Genomic DNA, 16,603 nt, shown 5'->3' with positions numbered 1-16,603 from the left:
CACCAGCATGACTAGTATCTATGTGGACCCTACTACAGTTTAACCAGCTCAGCTATAGACTACACCAGCATGACTAGTATCTATGTGGACCTACTCAGTTTAACCAGCTCAGCTATAGACTACACCAGCATGACTAGTATCTATGTGGACCTACTACAGTTTAACCAGCTCAGCTATAGACTACACCAGCATGACTAGTATCTATGTGGACCCTACTACAGTTTAACCAGCTCAGCTATAGACTACACCAGCATGACTAGTATCTATGTGGACCCTACTACAGTTTAACCAGCTCAGCTATAGACTACACCAGCATGACTAGTATCTATGTGGACCCTACTACAGTTTAACCAGCTCAGCTATAGACTACACCAGCATGACTAGTATCTATGTGGACCCTACTACAGTTTAACCAGCTCAGCTATAGACTACACCAGCATGACTAGTATCTATGTGGACCCTACTACAGTTTAACCAGCTCAGCTATAGACTACACCAGCATGACTAGTACTATGTGGACCCTACTACAGTTTAACCAGCTCAGCTATAGACTACACCAGCATGACTAGTATCTATGTGGACCCTACTACAGTTTAACCAGCTCAGCTATAGACTACACCAGCATGACTAGTATCTATGTGGACCCAACTACAGTTTACCAGCTCAGCTATAGACTACACCAGCATGACTAGATCTATGTGGACCCTACTACAGTTTAACCAGCTCAGCTATAGACTACACCAGCATGACTAGTACCTATGTGGACCCAACTACAGTTTAACCAGCTCAGCTATAGACTACACCAGCATGACTAGTATCTATGTGGACCCTACTACAGTTTAACCAGCTCAGCTATAGACTACACCAGCATGACTAGTATCTATGTGGACCCTACTACAGTTTAACCAGCTCAGCTATAGACAACACCAGCATGACTAGTATCTATGTGGACCCTACTACAGTTTAACCAGCTAGCTATAGACTACACCAGCATGACTAGTATCTATGTGGACCCTACTACAGTTTAACCAGCTCAGCTATAGACTACACCAGCATGACTAGTATCTATGTGGACCCTCTACAGTTTAACCAGCTCAGCTATAGACTACACCAGCATGACTAGTATCTATGTGGACCCTACTACAGTTTAACCAGCTCAGCTATAGACTACACCAGCATGACTAGTACTATGTGGACCTACTACAGTTTAACCAGCTCAGCTATAGACTACACCAGCATGACTAGTATCTATGTGGACCCTACTACAGTTTAACCAGCTCAGCTATAGACTACACCAGCATGACTAGTATCTATGTGGACCCTACTACAGTTTAACCAGCTCAGCTATAGACTACACCAGCATGACTAGTATCTATGTGGACCCTACTACAGTTTAACCAGCTCAGCTATAGACTACACCAGCATGACTAGTATCTATGTGGACCCTACTACAGTTTACCAGCTCAGCTATAGACTACACCAGCATGACTAGTATCTATGTGACCCTACTACAGTTTAACCAGCTCAGCTATAGACACACCAGCATGACTAGTATCTATGTGGACCCAACTACAGTTTAACCAGCTCAGCTATAGACTACACCAGCATGACTAGTATCTATGTGGACCCTACTACAGTTTAACCAGCTCAGCTATAGACTACACCAGCATGACTAGTACCTATGTGGACCCAACTACAGTTTAACCAGCTCAGCTATAGACTACACCAGCATGACTAGTATCTATGTGGACCCTACTACAGTTTAACCAGCTCAGCTATAGACTACACCAGCATGACTAGTATCTATGTGGACCCTACTACAGTTTAACCAGCTCAGCTATAGACTACACCAGCATGACTAGTATCTATGTGGACCCTACTACAGTTTAACCAGCTCAGCTATAGACTACACCAGCATGACTAGTATCTATGTGGACCCTACTACAGTTTAACCAGCTCAGCTATAGACTACACCAGCATGACTAGTATCTTGTGGACCCTACTCAGTTTAACCAGCTCAGCTATAGACTACACCAGCATGACTAGTATCTATGTGGACCCTACTACAGTTTAACAGCTCAGCTATAGACTACACCAGCATGACTAGTATCTATGTGGACCCTACTACAGTTTAACCAGCTCAGCTATAGACTACACCAGCATGACTAGTATCTATGTGGACCCTACTACAGTTTAACCGCTCAGCTATAGACTACACCAGCATGACTAGTATCTATGTGGACCCTACTACAGTTTAACCAGCTCAGCTATAGACTACACCAGCATGACTAGTATCTATGTGGACCCTACTACAGTTTAACCAGCTCAGCTATAGACTACACCAGCATGACTAGTATCTATGTGGACCCTACTCAGTTTAACCAGCTCAGCTATAGACTACACCAGCATGACTAGTATCTATGTGGACCCTACTACAGTTTAACCAGCTCAGCTATAGACTACACCAGCATGACTAGTATCTATGTGGACCCTACTACAGTTTAACCAGCTCAGCTATAGACTACACCAGCATGACTAGTATCTATGTGGACCCTACTACAGTTTAACCAGCTCAGCTATAGACTACACCAGCATGACTAGTATCTATGTGGACCCTACTACAGTTAATACCAGCTCAGCTATAGACTACACCAGCATGATAGTATCTATGTGGACCCAACTACAGTTTAACCAGCTCAGCTATAGACTACACCAGCATGACTAGTATCTATGTGGACCCTACTACAGTTTAACCAGCTCAGCTATAGACTACACCAGCATGACTAGTATCTATGTGGACCCTACTACAGTTTAACCAGCTCAGCTATAGACTACACCAGCATGACTAGTATCTATGTGGACCCTACTACAGTTTAACCAGCTCAGCTATAGACTACACCAGCATGACTAGTATCTATGTGGACCCTACTACAGTTTAACCAGCTCAGCTATAGACTACACCAGCATGACTAGTATCTATGTGGACCCTACTACAGTTTAACCAGCTCAGCTATAGACTACACCAGCATGACTAGTATCTATGTGGACCCTACTACAGTTTAACCAGCTCAGCTATAGACTACACCAGCATGACTAGTATCTATGTGGACCCTACTACAGTTTAACCAGCTCAGCTATAGACTACACCAGCATGACTAGTATCTATGTGGACCCTACTACAGTTTAACCAGCTCAGCTATAGACTACACCAGCATGACTAGTATCTATGTGGACCCTACTACAGTTTAACCAGCTCAGCTATAGACTACACCAGCATGACTAGTATCTATGTGGACCCTACTACAGTTTAACCAGCTCAGCTATAGACTACACCAGCATGACTAGTATCTATGTGGACCCTACTACAGTTTAACCAGCTCAGCTATAGACTACACAGCATGACTAGTATCATGTGGACCCACTACAGTTTAACCAGCTCAGCTATAGACTACACCAGCATGACTAGTATCTATGTGGACCCTACTACAGTTTAACCAGCTCAGCTATAGACTACACCAGCATGACTAGTATCTATGTGGACCCTACTACAGTTTAACCAGCTCAGCTATAGACTACACCAGCATGACTAGTATCTATGTGGACCCTACTACAGTTTAACCAGCTCAGCTATAGACTACACCAGCATGACTAGTATCTATGTGGACCCTACTACAGTTTAACCAGCTCAGCTATAGACTACACCAGCATGACTAGTATCTATGTGGACCCTACTACAGTTTAACCAGCTCAGCTATAGACTACACCAGCATGACTAGTATCTATGTGGACCCTACTACAGTTTAACCAGCTCAGCTATAGACTACACCAGCATGACTAGTATCTATGTGGACCCTACTACAGTTTAACCAGCTCAGCTATAGACTACACCAGCATGACTAGTATCTATGTGGACCCTACTACAGTTTAACCAGCTCAGCTATAGACTACACCAGCATGACTAGTATCTATGTGGACCCTACTACAGTTTAACCAGCTCAGCTATAGACTACACCAGCATGACTAGTATCTATGTGGACCCTAACTACAGTTTAACCAGCTCAGCTATAGACTACACCAGCATGACTAGTATCTATGTGGACCCTACTACAGTTTAACCAGCTCAGCTATAGACTACACCAGCATGACTAGTATCTATGTGGACCCTACTACAGTTTAACCAGCTCAGCTATAGACTACACCAGCATGACTAGTATCTATGTGGACCCTACTACAGTTTAACCAGCTCAGCTATAGACTACACCAGCATGACTAGTATCTATGTGGACCCTACTACAGTTTAACCAGCTCAGCTATAGACTACACCAGCATGACTAGTATCTATGTGGACCCTACTACAGTTTAACCAGCTCACTATAGACTACACCAGCATGACTAGTATCTATGTGGACCCTACTACAGTTAACCAGCTCAGCTATAGACTACACCAGCATGACTAGTATCTATGTGGACCCACTACAGTTTAACCAGCTCAGCTATAGACTACACCAGCATGACTAGTATCTATGTGGACCCTACTACAGTTTAACCAGCTCAGCTATAGACTACACCAGCATGACTAGTATCTATGTGGACCCTACTACAGTTTAACCAGCTCAGCTATAGACTACACCAGCATGACTAGTATCTATGTGGACCCTACTACAGTTTAACCAGCTCAGCTATAGACTACACCAGCATGACTAGTATCTATGTGGACCCTACTACAGTTTAACCAGCTCAGCTATAGACTACACCAGCATGACTAGTATCTATGTGGACCCTACTACAGTTTAACCAGCTCAGCTATAGACTACACCAGCATGACTAGTATCTATGTGGACCCTACTACAGTTTAACCAGCTCAGCTATAGACTACACCACGCATGACTAGTATCTATGTGGACCCTACTACAGTTTAACCAGCTCAGCTATAGACTACACCAGCATGACTAGTATCTATGTGGACCCTACTACAGTTTAACCAGCTCAGCTATAGACTACACCAGCATGACTAGTATCTATGTGGACCCTACTACAGTTTAACCAGCTCAGCTATAGACTACACCAGCATGACTAGTATCTATGTGGACCCTACTACAGTTTTAACCAGCTCAGCTATAGACTACACCAGCATGACTAGTATCTATGTGGACCCTACTACAGTTTAACCAGCTCAGCTATAGACTACACCAGCATGACTAGTATCTATGTGGACCCTACTACAGTTTAACCAGCTCAAGCAACATCTCCAAAGTACTGAAGAGGACGGACAACGATGCTGGGTAAGTCTGAAGATACACTGATACTGGAGATAGACTGATAACTCTGGAGAGAGAGCGATAGAGGGACAGACAGAACAGAATGATTGAAAAGTTTCCTAATAAGTTCATTTTCATATCACATGGCAGTTTAGTTACCTGGAGGAAAGTGATGTGATCCTCTGTGTGTGAGAGCTGCTTCAGCTCAGTGCTTCTCTTCCTCAGCTCAGCTATCTCCTTTCTTCAGTTGCCCCAGGAGTCCTTCAGCTTGACTCACTTGAGCCTTCTCTTGGGTTCTGATCAGCTCCTTCACCTCAGAGCTCCTTCTCTCAATGGAGCGGATCAGCTCAGTAAAGATCCTCTCACTGTCCTCCACTGCTGCCTGTGCAGAGTGCTGTTAAGACAGATACAGAGATACAGAGAGAGAGAGAAGGCTCCATTTTAAACAGTTTATTATCTTTCTAACTGGGAGCCCAAGCAGCCTGTTTCCCAGAGTGGGGCTCAGGGGGATTGGAGAGGGGCCCGTCTACCTCTTGTTGACTGGAGGAGAGAAGTGAAATGGTGTGTCTCCTCTGGTCAACAATACTCACCTTGAAAGACTCCACAGCCTGTTGGAGCTCCTTCAGCTCCTTCTCTCTCTCCTGGAATCTCTGCTGGACCTTCTGCTGACTCATCCCCAGCTGTCTCTGTGGAGAATCACTCTTCAATGAGCTATCAAGCTTTATTTGTCCAGTAGATCAACCATATAGTATTGTGACATAGGGCCCATGGAGAGGATTGTCTAAAATCTTAAGGAAGTCCCTTTGCAATATAGTATTAGTATGTTGCTATGTGAATGATAACAGTTTTACAATAGGCCTGAATGTATCAAGGGAATGAGAGTGAACTTTGGACTCGGTGATACAGTGTATCTGTTATCAGTGTACAATGGATGACCATTTGGAGAACCTGGGTTAACATATCTATATACTCAATGTTTGTGTTAATATTTATTATGCTGAGGATCGATTTCATTTTAATTCTCTCATATTCAAACAGCCTTAGTTTCTACTGTATCTTTACTTCTTTGTTTATCAGACAGTCACCAACAAGTTGTTCTGGTCTTACCTGTATCTCAGTCCTCTCTGCTGCAGCTGACACTGTATCATGGCCTTGATGTTCATCCATTGTACACAGCAGACAGATACACTGCTGATCGGTACGACAGTAAACCTCCAGCAGTTTGTCATGATGAGAGCAGATCTTCTCCTGTAGTTGTGCGGTGGCTTTGACCAGCTTGTGCTTCTTCAAAGCAGGAGATTCATAGTGAGGTTGGAGGTGAGTCTCACAGTAAGAGGCCAGACACGCCAGACAGGACATGAGGGCTTTCTGCTTTCTGGTCCCAGTGCAGACATCACACACCACATCTCCAGGTCCAGCATAGCACAGAGCAGGAGGGRGAGCAGCCTGGAGTCCTGTCTTCTTCAGTTTCTCCACCACCTCAGCCAACATGTTATTTTTCCTCAGAGTAGGCCTTGGAGTGAAGGTCTGTCTGCACTGAGGACAGCTATAGCCTTTCAGAACATCCTGATCCCAGCAGCCCTCAATACAGCTTCTACAGTAACTGTGTCCACAGGGGATGGTAACTGGTTCCTTCAGTAGATCCAGACAGACAGAACAACAGAACTGGTCCTGGTCCAGCAGAACTACCTGCTGAGCCATTTGGACGGTTGTTCACTCTCACACAGACTGTTGACAACGAGACTCAGATCAGTTTTGTTTCGTAAGAAGAGAGTTTGTGGGAGGAGGATGGACTTCCTGGTTCTGCCAGAGGGGTGTGGTTAGAAGGAGAGAGGGAGGGATTAGAGGGAGAGAGAGAATGGCATGCAACCAAAAGAGACAAATAGTTTTGTTCCAGGTGATTGCCTCAAGTTTAATATGGAATAAATTAAAAAATGAACTTTCTCAAATATGAGTTGTTAGAATAAATGAAGTACAGTCCCTTTAGAAAGTACTGACAAAATGTGATTCAAATGGGAATAATTGTCATTGTTTGTCAATTATCTACACAAGATATTCTGTAATGTCATTGTGGAAGAAAAATTCTAACATTTGTAAAAAATTAAAAATACATGAAAAATAAAAAATGTATATATCTTGATTAGATAAGTATTCAACCCCCTGAGTCAATACATGTTAGAATTACCTTTGGCAGCGATTACAGCTGTGAGTCTTTCTGGGTAAGTGACTAAGAGCTTTCCTGGATTGTGCAATATTTTCCCATTATTCTTTTCAGAATTCTTCAAGTTCTGTCCATATGGTTGTTGATCATTGCTAGACAACCATTTTTCAGGTCATATATTTTCAAGCACATTTAAGTCAAAACTGTAACTCGGCCACTCAGGAACATTCACTGCCTTCTTGGTAAACAACTTCAGTGTAGATTTGGCCTTGTGTTAAGGGTTATTGACTTGCTTAAAGGTAAATTAATCTCCCAGTGTCTGGTAGAAAGCAGAATGAATCAGGTTTTCCTCTAGGATTTTGCCTGTGCTTAGCTCCATTCCGTTCGTTTTTTATCCTGAAAAACTCCCCAGTCCTTAATAACGATTACAAGCATACCCATAACATAATGCAGCCACCACTTTGATTGAAAATATGGAGAATGGTACTCAGTAATGTGTTGTATTTGCCCCAAACATAACACTTTGTATATAGGACATAAAAATAATTGCTTTGACACATTTTCTGCAGTATTACTTTAGTGGAAGAGAAAGGGGGATACCTAGTCAGTTGTCCAACTGAATGTATTCAACTCTGTTGTTACAAACAGGATGCATATTTTGTGATATTTGTATTCTGTACAGGCTTCCTTCTTTTCACTCTGTCAATTAGGTTAGTATTGTGGAGTAACTACAATGTTGTTGATCCATTCTCAGTTTTCTCCCATCACAGCCGTTAAACTGTGTAACTGTTTTAAAACCTAGAGTTGATATCCACTCCCCAGCAGAAATCAAATTAGCATAATAAAAACATTCCCATTAAAAACATCCCCATTAGGTGTCTGTTTTTTTGCATGGGCTGTGTCTCAATCCACCACATCCGCTGATGTCACCTTTCCTCATCTGCAGTGAAAGGTGGCAGAGCTACAGCTGTGTTTGTCAGACCATGCTACATCCCGAAAATTGGTCTTCTCACAAAAACGTATGCAGCGTCCGAACGATTTGGCCAACAAAACCTCCTTGGAAACATGAGACTCTCACGAACACAACAGGGTTCTGTGTTTTGCTCAACAACCCCCACAAGCTTCACAGGACTCGTCTGAAGTCAAAACCGCCGATCAGCCAACTTCTGTCTTCAGTGTCATAACAGTTTAGGCTATCAATGAGACAGATATATCACCAGATGTAGAAATGTGAAGCATCCGGTTGGCCTTATTTTGAACCCAGTCAGTTATATTGGTGCTGCGATCTTTAAGTATGAGGTCAAAGGGGCTGAAATCTAGCCAAGATGGTACAATGAACCACACTCTTTCTATGAATAATGTTTTTTATTTGTATTTTTAAACAAATTCAAAGCTGGCCACATTTAAATCGGATTCATCCTACGGGTCGTATTTTGCCCACCACTGATCAAGACCATGCTAAATTAGAAATGGTGGTTTGGTGCCTGACTCAAAGATAAGACACTGCTGTGCTCCACAACTAAGGCTGCCTAACCAGCGTAACAGATACATCTCTTTATATGGCTCTGGGGCACATCTACAGTGCATTCAGAAAGTATTCAGACCCCTTGACTTTTTCCACAATGTGTTACGTTACAGATTTATTCTAAAATTGATTAAATAGTTTGTTCCCTTCCTCAATCGACACACATAATAAGAAAGCAAAAACAGGTTTTTAGAAATGTTTGGTAATTTATTTATTTTTTTAAACGGAAATGTCATAAGTATTCAGACCCATTGCTCAGTACTTTGTTGAAGCACCTTGAGCAGCGATTACAGCCTTGAGTCTTCTTGGGTATGACACCACAAGCTTGGCACACCTGTATTTGTGGAGTTTATTTTCTGCAGATTCATTCAGATGACCATCCTACCCATGCTAGATTACGGAGACAAAATGTGTAGATCGGCAGGTAAGGGTTTCGTGTCTTTGGCTATGCCGGATTAAGTGACATGACATGCTATTCTATAAAATCATTTTTCTGTAATTAATATTACCCGATTAAGCTAATCAGGTAAATAATTAACTAGAAAGTCGGGGCAACACGAAATAATGTTTATAGAGCTGTTATCTTCCGAATAAACTCTTAAAGACCTAGTCATCTTTTACCTCAATAGCAGTCTATATTTAATCGTCACCTTGTTTAGTCTCATCTGAAAGTTGTAAATTCTTGGATATCTTCACGAACCCTGGCTAACAAGTTGAATCGGCAATACAAAATTTGGTTTAATTATTTATTTACTAAATACCTAACTAATCACACAGAATTACATATACACAGAATAGATCATACATTGATTACAAATTATGTCATAAAGAAAACGTCCCTGGTGGACGGAGCCGACATGACGGCTGATTACACAAAGGAAAGGGGGTTGGGTTTGAGTGAAAGAGCGGGAAGACTGAAGAACAAAGGGAGAAGCTATGCTGTCGTAAATACAGTATCTTATATATTCTAAATTACCGCCCATTTGAAAAAGGAGAATGCAATAAATATTTACTCTGAGCTGCGCTTCGGTAGATTGGTCGGCGATGGAAGGCCGGTTTGTCCTTTATGGATCTCTGGTCCTCTGAAGAATATCTGGTGGTAGAATGGGTACTTGGTAGTACCGTCGTCGTGTGGTAGAACAGCTACTCTGCCCGTCCTCTCCTATCCCACATTTACATTTGCTGCGCTAACGCGACGGCTAGGAGGTATCACTTCTTTAGTGAATAAGAGTTCAAAGTTCATACCAAGTTGCCATGCTTTAAGCTCATGCTATATTCTGGCTGGTATAGTCGAAATTCATCCTTCCGGGGTGTAGGTCGTCACCTTCTCATTGAAATTTGATGCTAATTTCGTTAGGTTCTCTAAGGTTGGCTTAGTTCTGTAGGTGGTCTTTGTCCTTTCAACGTGGGGACCTCAAGTCCACACGTCCTTGGAACAGCTTATTATGTGAGCCCTTTTAACATAGGACTGTCGCCCTAACGTCCTCGTAACAGAAAGTTACATTTTCGTCAAGGGCTTTATATAGGAGGGGAGAGAAGGGCGTGTTTCATAGTTTATAACCAATGTCTGTTCACATGGGCAGGGCCACTGAGTTGAGCATAGTTTACTCTATGACAAACCGTTCTCTAATTAAGAAGCTAAATTACATGTCATCTTTTCACAAATAGTTTCATATTTAAACATTTAAATTGCACAACAAATTCATGTGAGTCTGATAACTATAATGTGTAGACTTTCCAAGATACAGTTTATGTCGTCCTATCATCAGTAATAATGTCTCAGACGCCAACTGATCTGGCATCATATTCATTTAGTACCAATGCAAATTTTCAGCTGGTTGGATTACTGAAATATGGTTCCTTTCCCCCCACCTTTTGATGTTCCCAGACTCTCTATGTTTAACAAAGGCTTTTCAAGAGTCCTTCTGTAGAGTTAAGAGAGAGGAAAGGGAGAAAGGTATTTATGGGGGGGTAATAAACCTCACCCACAGGCCAACGTCATGACAGGGTGCTCCCGCGCGGCTAGATGTTCTTTACCATTCGGCCTTCAGATTTGCCACCAATGCTCCTTATAGGACACATCACTGCACTCTATACTCCTCCGTAAACTGGTAATATCTGTATACCCGTCACAAGATGCTTATTTATAAAACCCTATTAGGCCTCACTCCCCCTATCTGAGATATCTACTGCAGCCCTGATCCTCCACATACAACACCCGTTCTGCTAGTCACATTCTGTTAAAGGTCCCCAAAGCCCACACATCCCTGGGTCTTTCTTCTTTTCAGTTCACTGCAGCTAGTGACTGGAACGAGCTGCAACAAACACTCAAAAATTGGACAGTTTTATCTCAATCTCTTCATTCAAAGACTCAATCATTGACACTCTTACTGACAGTTGTGTCACATGGAATGATGCTGGAGAGACGAAGCAGGTACGGGGAGTAAACATTTAATAAATAACGGACATGGAACGAGACAGGAACAGCGTCAACAAACTAGTAATACAAACAAAAGACAATCAATGCAGCAGCAGGGAACAGAGCAGGGAACTGACAAATATAGGGGAGGTGATGAGTGAGTCCAGGTGAGTCCAATAACGCTGATGCGCGTGATGAGGGAAGGCAGGTGTGCGTAATGGATGAATAGGAGTGAGTGATGCAGGGTAACGTGGCGCCCTCAAGCGCCAGAGGGGGGAGGAGCGGAAGCAGACATGACAAGTTGTGGCTGCTTTGCGTGATGTATTGTTGTCTCTACCTTCTTGCCCTTTGTGTTATTGTCTGTACCCAATAATGTTTGTACCATGTTTTGTGCTGCTACCATGTTGTGTTGCTACTATGTTGTTGTCATGTTGTGTTGCCACCATGCTGTGTTGTCATGTTGCTGCCTTGCTATGTGGTCTTAGGTCTCTCTTTATGTAGTGTTGTCTCTCTTGTCGTTATGCGTGTTTTGGCCTATATATATATAGAGAGAGATTTTAATCCCAGCCCCCGTCCCCACAGGAGGCCTTTTGCCTTTAGGTAGGTTGTCATTGTAAAAAATAATTTGTTGTTAACTGACTTGCCTAATTAAATAAAAGGTGAAATAAATAAAATAAATACAAAATTAAGATCCTCTCAAGCTCTGTCAGGTTGGATGGGGAGCGTCGCTGCACAGCTATTTTCAGGTCTTTCCAGAGATGTTAGATCAGGTTCAAGTCCGGGCTCTGGCTGGGCCACTGAAGGACATTGAGACTTGTCCCGAAGCTACTATTGCGTTGTCTTGGCTGTGTGCTTAGGATCTTGCTGTACTTTGCTCCACTCATCTTTCCCTCGATCCTGACTAGTCTCCCAGTCCCTGCTGCAGAATATCAACTCCACAGCATGATGCTGCCCCCACCATTCTTCACAGAAGCGATGGTATTGGCCAGGTTATGAGCGGTGCCTGGTTTCCTCCAGACGTGACGCTTCGCATTCAGGCCAAAGAGTTCAATGTTGGTTTCATCAGACCAGAGAATCTTGTATCTCACGGTCTGAGAGTCCTTTAGCTGCCTTTTGGTAAATTCCAAGTGGGCCTGCCAAGTGCTTTTTACTGAGGACTGGCTTCCATCTGGCCACTCTACCATAAAGGCCTGATTGGTGGAGTGCTGCATAGATGGTTGGACTTCTTGTAGTTTCTCCCATTCCTACAGTGGAACTCTGGAACTCTGTCATAGTGACCATTGGGTTCTTGGTCAGCTCTGGGAAGAGTCTTGGTGGTACCAAACTTTTTCCATTTAAGAATGATGGAGGCCACTGTGTTCTTGGGGACCTTCAATGCTGCAGAAGTTTTTTGGTACACTTCCCCAGATCTGTGCCTCGACACAATCCTGTCTTGGAGCTCTACGGACAATTCCTTCAACCTCATGGCTTGGTTTTTGCTCTGACATGCACTGTCAAATGTGAGACCTTATATAGACAGGTGTGTGCCTTTCCAAATCATGTCCAATCAATTGAAATGACCACAGGTGGACTCCAATCAAGTTGTAGAAACATCTCAAGGATGATCAATGGAAACACGATGCACCTGAGCTCAATTTCGAGTCTCATAGCAAAAAATGTAAGTAAAAAGTAATTAAAAAGCAGCAGTAAAATAACAATAGCGAGACTATATACATGGAGGTACCGGTACAGAGTCAATGAGCGGGGGCACCGGTTAGTCGAGGTAATTGAGGTAATATGTACACGTAGGTAGAGTTATTAAAGTGACTATGCACAGATAATAACAACAGAGAGTAGCAGCGGTGTAAAAGAGGGGGGAAATGCAAATAGTCTGGGTAGCCATTTGATTAGATGTTCAGGAGTCTTTTGGCTTGGGGGTAGAAGCTTTTAAGAAGCCTTTTGGACCTAGACTTTGCGCTCCGGTACAGCTTGCGGTGCGATAGCAGCGAGAACAGTCCATGACTTGATGCAACCAGTCAGGATGCTCTCGATGGTGCAGCTGTAGAACCTTTTGAGGATCTGAGGACCCATGCCAAATCTTTTCGGTCTCCCGAGTGGGAATAGGTTTTGTCGTGCCCTCTTCACGACTGTCTTAGTGTGCATGGACCATGGTTGTTTTTTGGTGATGTGGACACCAAGGAACTTGAAGCTCTCAACCTGCTCCACTACAGCCCCGTCGATGAGAATGGGGGCGTGCTTGGTCCTCCTTTTCCTGTAGTCCACAATAATTTCCTTTGTCCTGATCATGTTGAGGGAGAGGCTGTTGTCCTGGCACCACACGGCCAGGTCTCTGACCTCCTCTCTATAGGCTGTCTCATCGTTGTGTCATCGGCAAACTTAATGATGCTGTTGGAGTCATGCCTGGCCATGCAGTCATGAGTGAACAGGGAGTACAGGAGGGGACTGAGCCTGCACCCCCGAGGGGCCCCTGTGTTGAGGATCAGTGTGGCGGATGTGTTGTTACCTACCCTTACCACCTGGGGGCGGCCCGTCAGGCAGTCCAGGATCCAGTTGCAGAGGGAGGTGTTTAGTCCCAGGGTCCTGGGTTTTGAACACTGAGCTGTAGTCAATGAATAGCATTCTCACGTAGTTGTTCCTTTTGTCCAGGTGGGAGAGGGCAGTGTGGAGTGCAATAAAGATTGCATCAGCTGTGGATCTGTTGGGGCGGTATGCAAATTGGAGTGGGTCTAGAGTTTCTGGGATAATGGTGTTGATGTGAGCCATGACCAGCTTTTCAAAGCACTTCATGGCTACAGACGTGAGTGCTACGGGTCGGTAGTCATTTAAGCAGGTTCCGTTAGTGTTCTTGGGCACAGGGACTATGGTGATCTGCTTAAAACATGTTGGTATTACAGTCTCGGACAGGAAGACATTGAACATGTCACTGAAGACACTGCGGAGAGCGTGATCACACAGTCTTCTGGAACAGCTGGTGCTCTCATGCATGTTTCAATGTTATTTGCCTCAAAGCGAGTATAGAAGTAGTTTAGCTTGTTTAGCTCGTCTGGTAGGCTCATGTCACTGGGCAGCTCTCGGCTGTGCTTCCCTTTGTAGTCTGTAATGATTTGTAAGCCCTGCCACATCCGACGAGCGTCAGAGCCGGTGTAGTACGGTTCAATCTTAGTCCTGTATTGATGCTTTGCCTGTTTGATGGTTCGACGGGTGACCAGACTAGTCCTAGAATAAAAGCATGTTCAACAGAGATTTCCCATTTAAAAAAAAATTTGTTGTTCAAGACTAAGCTTACTAATCTACGTCTGGGAAACCAGCCCTAAGAGTTTAAAGCTGGAATCTGTACTTAGTGAAAATGCCACGTCCAATTGCGATATTACACAAAAGCTACTCATGCGTCATTGCACATGTGATAGAAAAGCAGAGTATATACTGCAAATTGTTTTCCCCACGATGCTGAATGCTCCTCTCCTCTGATTCATTAACAATAAAAAATATATTACAAATGCGCTTGGGCAAACAGTGGCTCTGTTTCAACTTATTTCCGAATTTCAGCTTGAAGGGATTTCCTGACATAAGAATCATATTTTCTTGGATATAATTTTTTTGAATTGTTAGTCTTTACATTAAATGAATGAATACAGTGGCTAACCTCAAGCTCCGGAGGGGAAAATGCGCTGGTTACCCGGTACATGTTGTCAGTGTTCACCTGGATACTGACTTTAATGAAGCACACCTCGTGGAAGTTGAGTGTGCTTTCCCGTAGACCGACATCAATCTCACCTTAGACCGACATCAATCTCACCTGAGAACAGGGAAACGGTGACCTTCAGATCAATATGAGGCAGTTCGTTACTTATGGCACCGTCAACGTAGCGCTGAACGGACAGACAGAAAAGGTTATAAGACTACTATGACTCATAATAGTGACAAATTATTCAATCAATGTTACAGGGAATGGAATGGCCGAGGAGAGCGCAAGAAAGTCAAGATGAGCGGCAGAGTGTCATGAGATATTTACTCACCACTCCACGGTAAAAAGGTGGGATCACACAACACTAAAATGGGATGAAGCAGCTACACAGACGGGCCTAGAAAACATAATGAACTTCAGTCCCACATTGGACACGTGTGAAAGGGCTAAGTGAACTTAACAGGTAGTCTAATGCAGCCTTTGTTGTGGGGGTAGGAATTAAAGTTTAATGATGACACTACAAAGAGCAACAAGAAAAGAGCAACAATTCGGTCCAATTCTAGTGGCTTTCATGATGGGCTCATGAGAGGACCAACCCATTCTACAGTACCTCTACATTGTTGTCAAACTCTGACACAAGAACAATCTTTCCGTCGGACACTCTGGTGAGGGACACACAGAGTCTTCCAAAGGCACTGAGGTGAACATCAGCTGGAAGGTCACACTCCATGGAATCACAGACCATCTTCATCAGATTAAAAGAGGGGAGCAAGGGCCCAGTTTACACTTCCTGGCCTCTCTGGACATTCACATCAAATTCTTACAGCTCTGTTCTGGAAAGGGACACATTTGCATTTGATACTGTAGCAACCTTCATACACCACATTTTTTTATTTTTTTATTGTTGGACATAAGACTAAAAACAACAGCAAATCAGCTCCAAGTGAAATTGATTTTGGATTTCTGTTCCAAAGTATTCCCACGCATAATAGAGAGACAGTACGTATATGTGATCGCTTCTTGCGGTCAATTTGCAGTCTACAAATTATTTATAATTATGTTTGGAACCCTTGATCATCCGCTCAAGAAAAAACAAAAGGCCCTCGGCTGAATGTAGTTGATGATCGCTGACCTAGGGCCTCATTTATCAAAGGTTTGTGTTTGATACTGTTGCAACCTGAATCTAGTTGTTGACCCCAAAGGTGCGAACACAGAAAAAAGACTAAACCTTGCGTACAGCATTTTTCCCATGAAGGTTGGTATTTATCAATTCTGAACTTGACGTACAGCTCAGACAATACTTACGCACAACTATTAGTGGTTGAAGAATTGTATTTCAAGCAAATATTGTTATTTTGGGTGAAATGTCAGCGTTTGACGAGCGGGAATTATAATAATGGTAAGCTAATAAAAACATTCAAATGTAATGCTAAAAGAGATGCATTTGCCATTAGTAAGGAGACGGCATAGCAACATATAGCCTCATATGTTTCCTTGAATTGTATTATATCTAAATCACTATCAGATGTTCTGACATGACTGGTTTATTCCCGCT

General features: G+C 43.2%; 1 protein-coding gene and 1 pseudogene across 1 annotated transcript; both read right to left on the bottom strand.

The window, feature by feature from the left end:
* Positions 1 to 5,043: 5,043 nt before the first annotated feature.
* LOC111971940 (E3 ubiquitin/ISG15 ligase TRIM25) lies at positions 5,044 to 7,008 on the bottom strand. Its single transcript, XM_023998732.2, is given in 5 exon segments — positions 5,044 to 5,325; positions 5,418 to 5,498; positions 5,500 to 5,652; positions 5,849 to 5,944; positions 6,366 to 7,008. Coding segments are annotated over 5 exon segments (1,014 nt in total). The 5' UTR covers positions 6,960 to 7,008; the 3' UTR covers positions 5,044 to 5,235.
* A 5,284-nt stretch (positions 7,009 to 12,292) lies between these two features.
* Positions 12,293 to 15,897, bottom strand: LOC111971781 (patatin-like phospholipase domain-containing protein 2; annotated as a pseudogene).
* Positions 15,898 to 16,603: the final 706 nt, after the last annotated feature.

The sequence above is a fragment of the Salvelinus sp. IW2-2015 genome, linkage group LG13 (genome assembly GCF_002910315.2).
Source record: "Salvelinus sp. IW2-2015 linkage group LG13, ASM291031v2, whole genome shotgun sequence".
Lineage (NCBI taxonomy): Eukaryota > Metazoa > Chordata > Actinopteri > Salmoniformes > Salmonidae > Salvelinus > Salvelinus sp. IW2-2015.
This window is presented reverse-complemented; position numbering and strand designations above follow the sequence as displayed.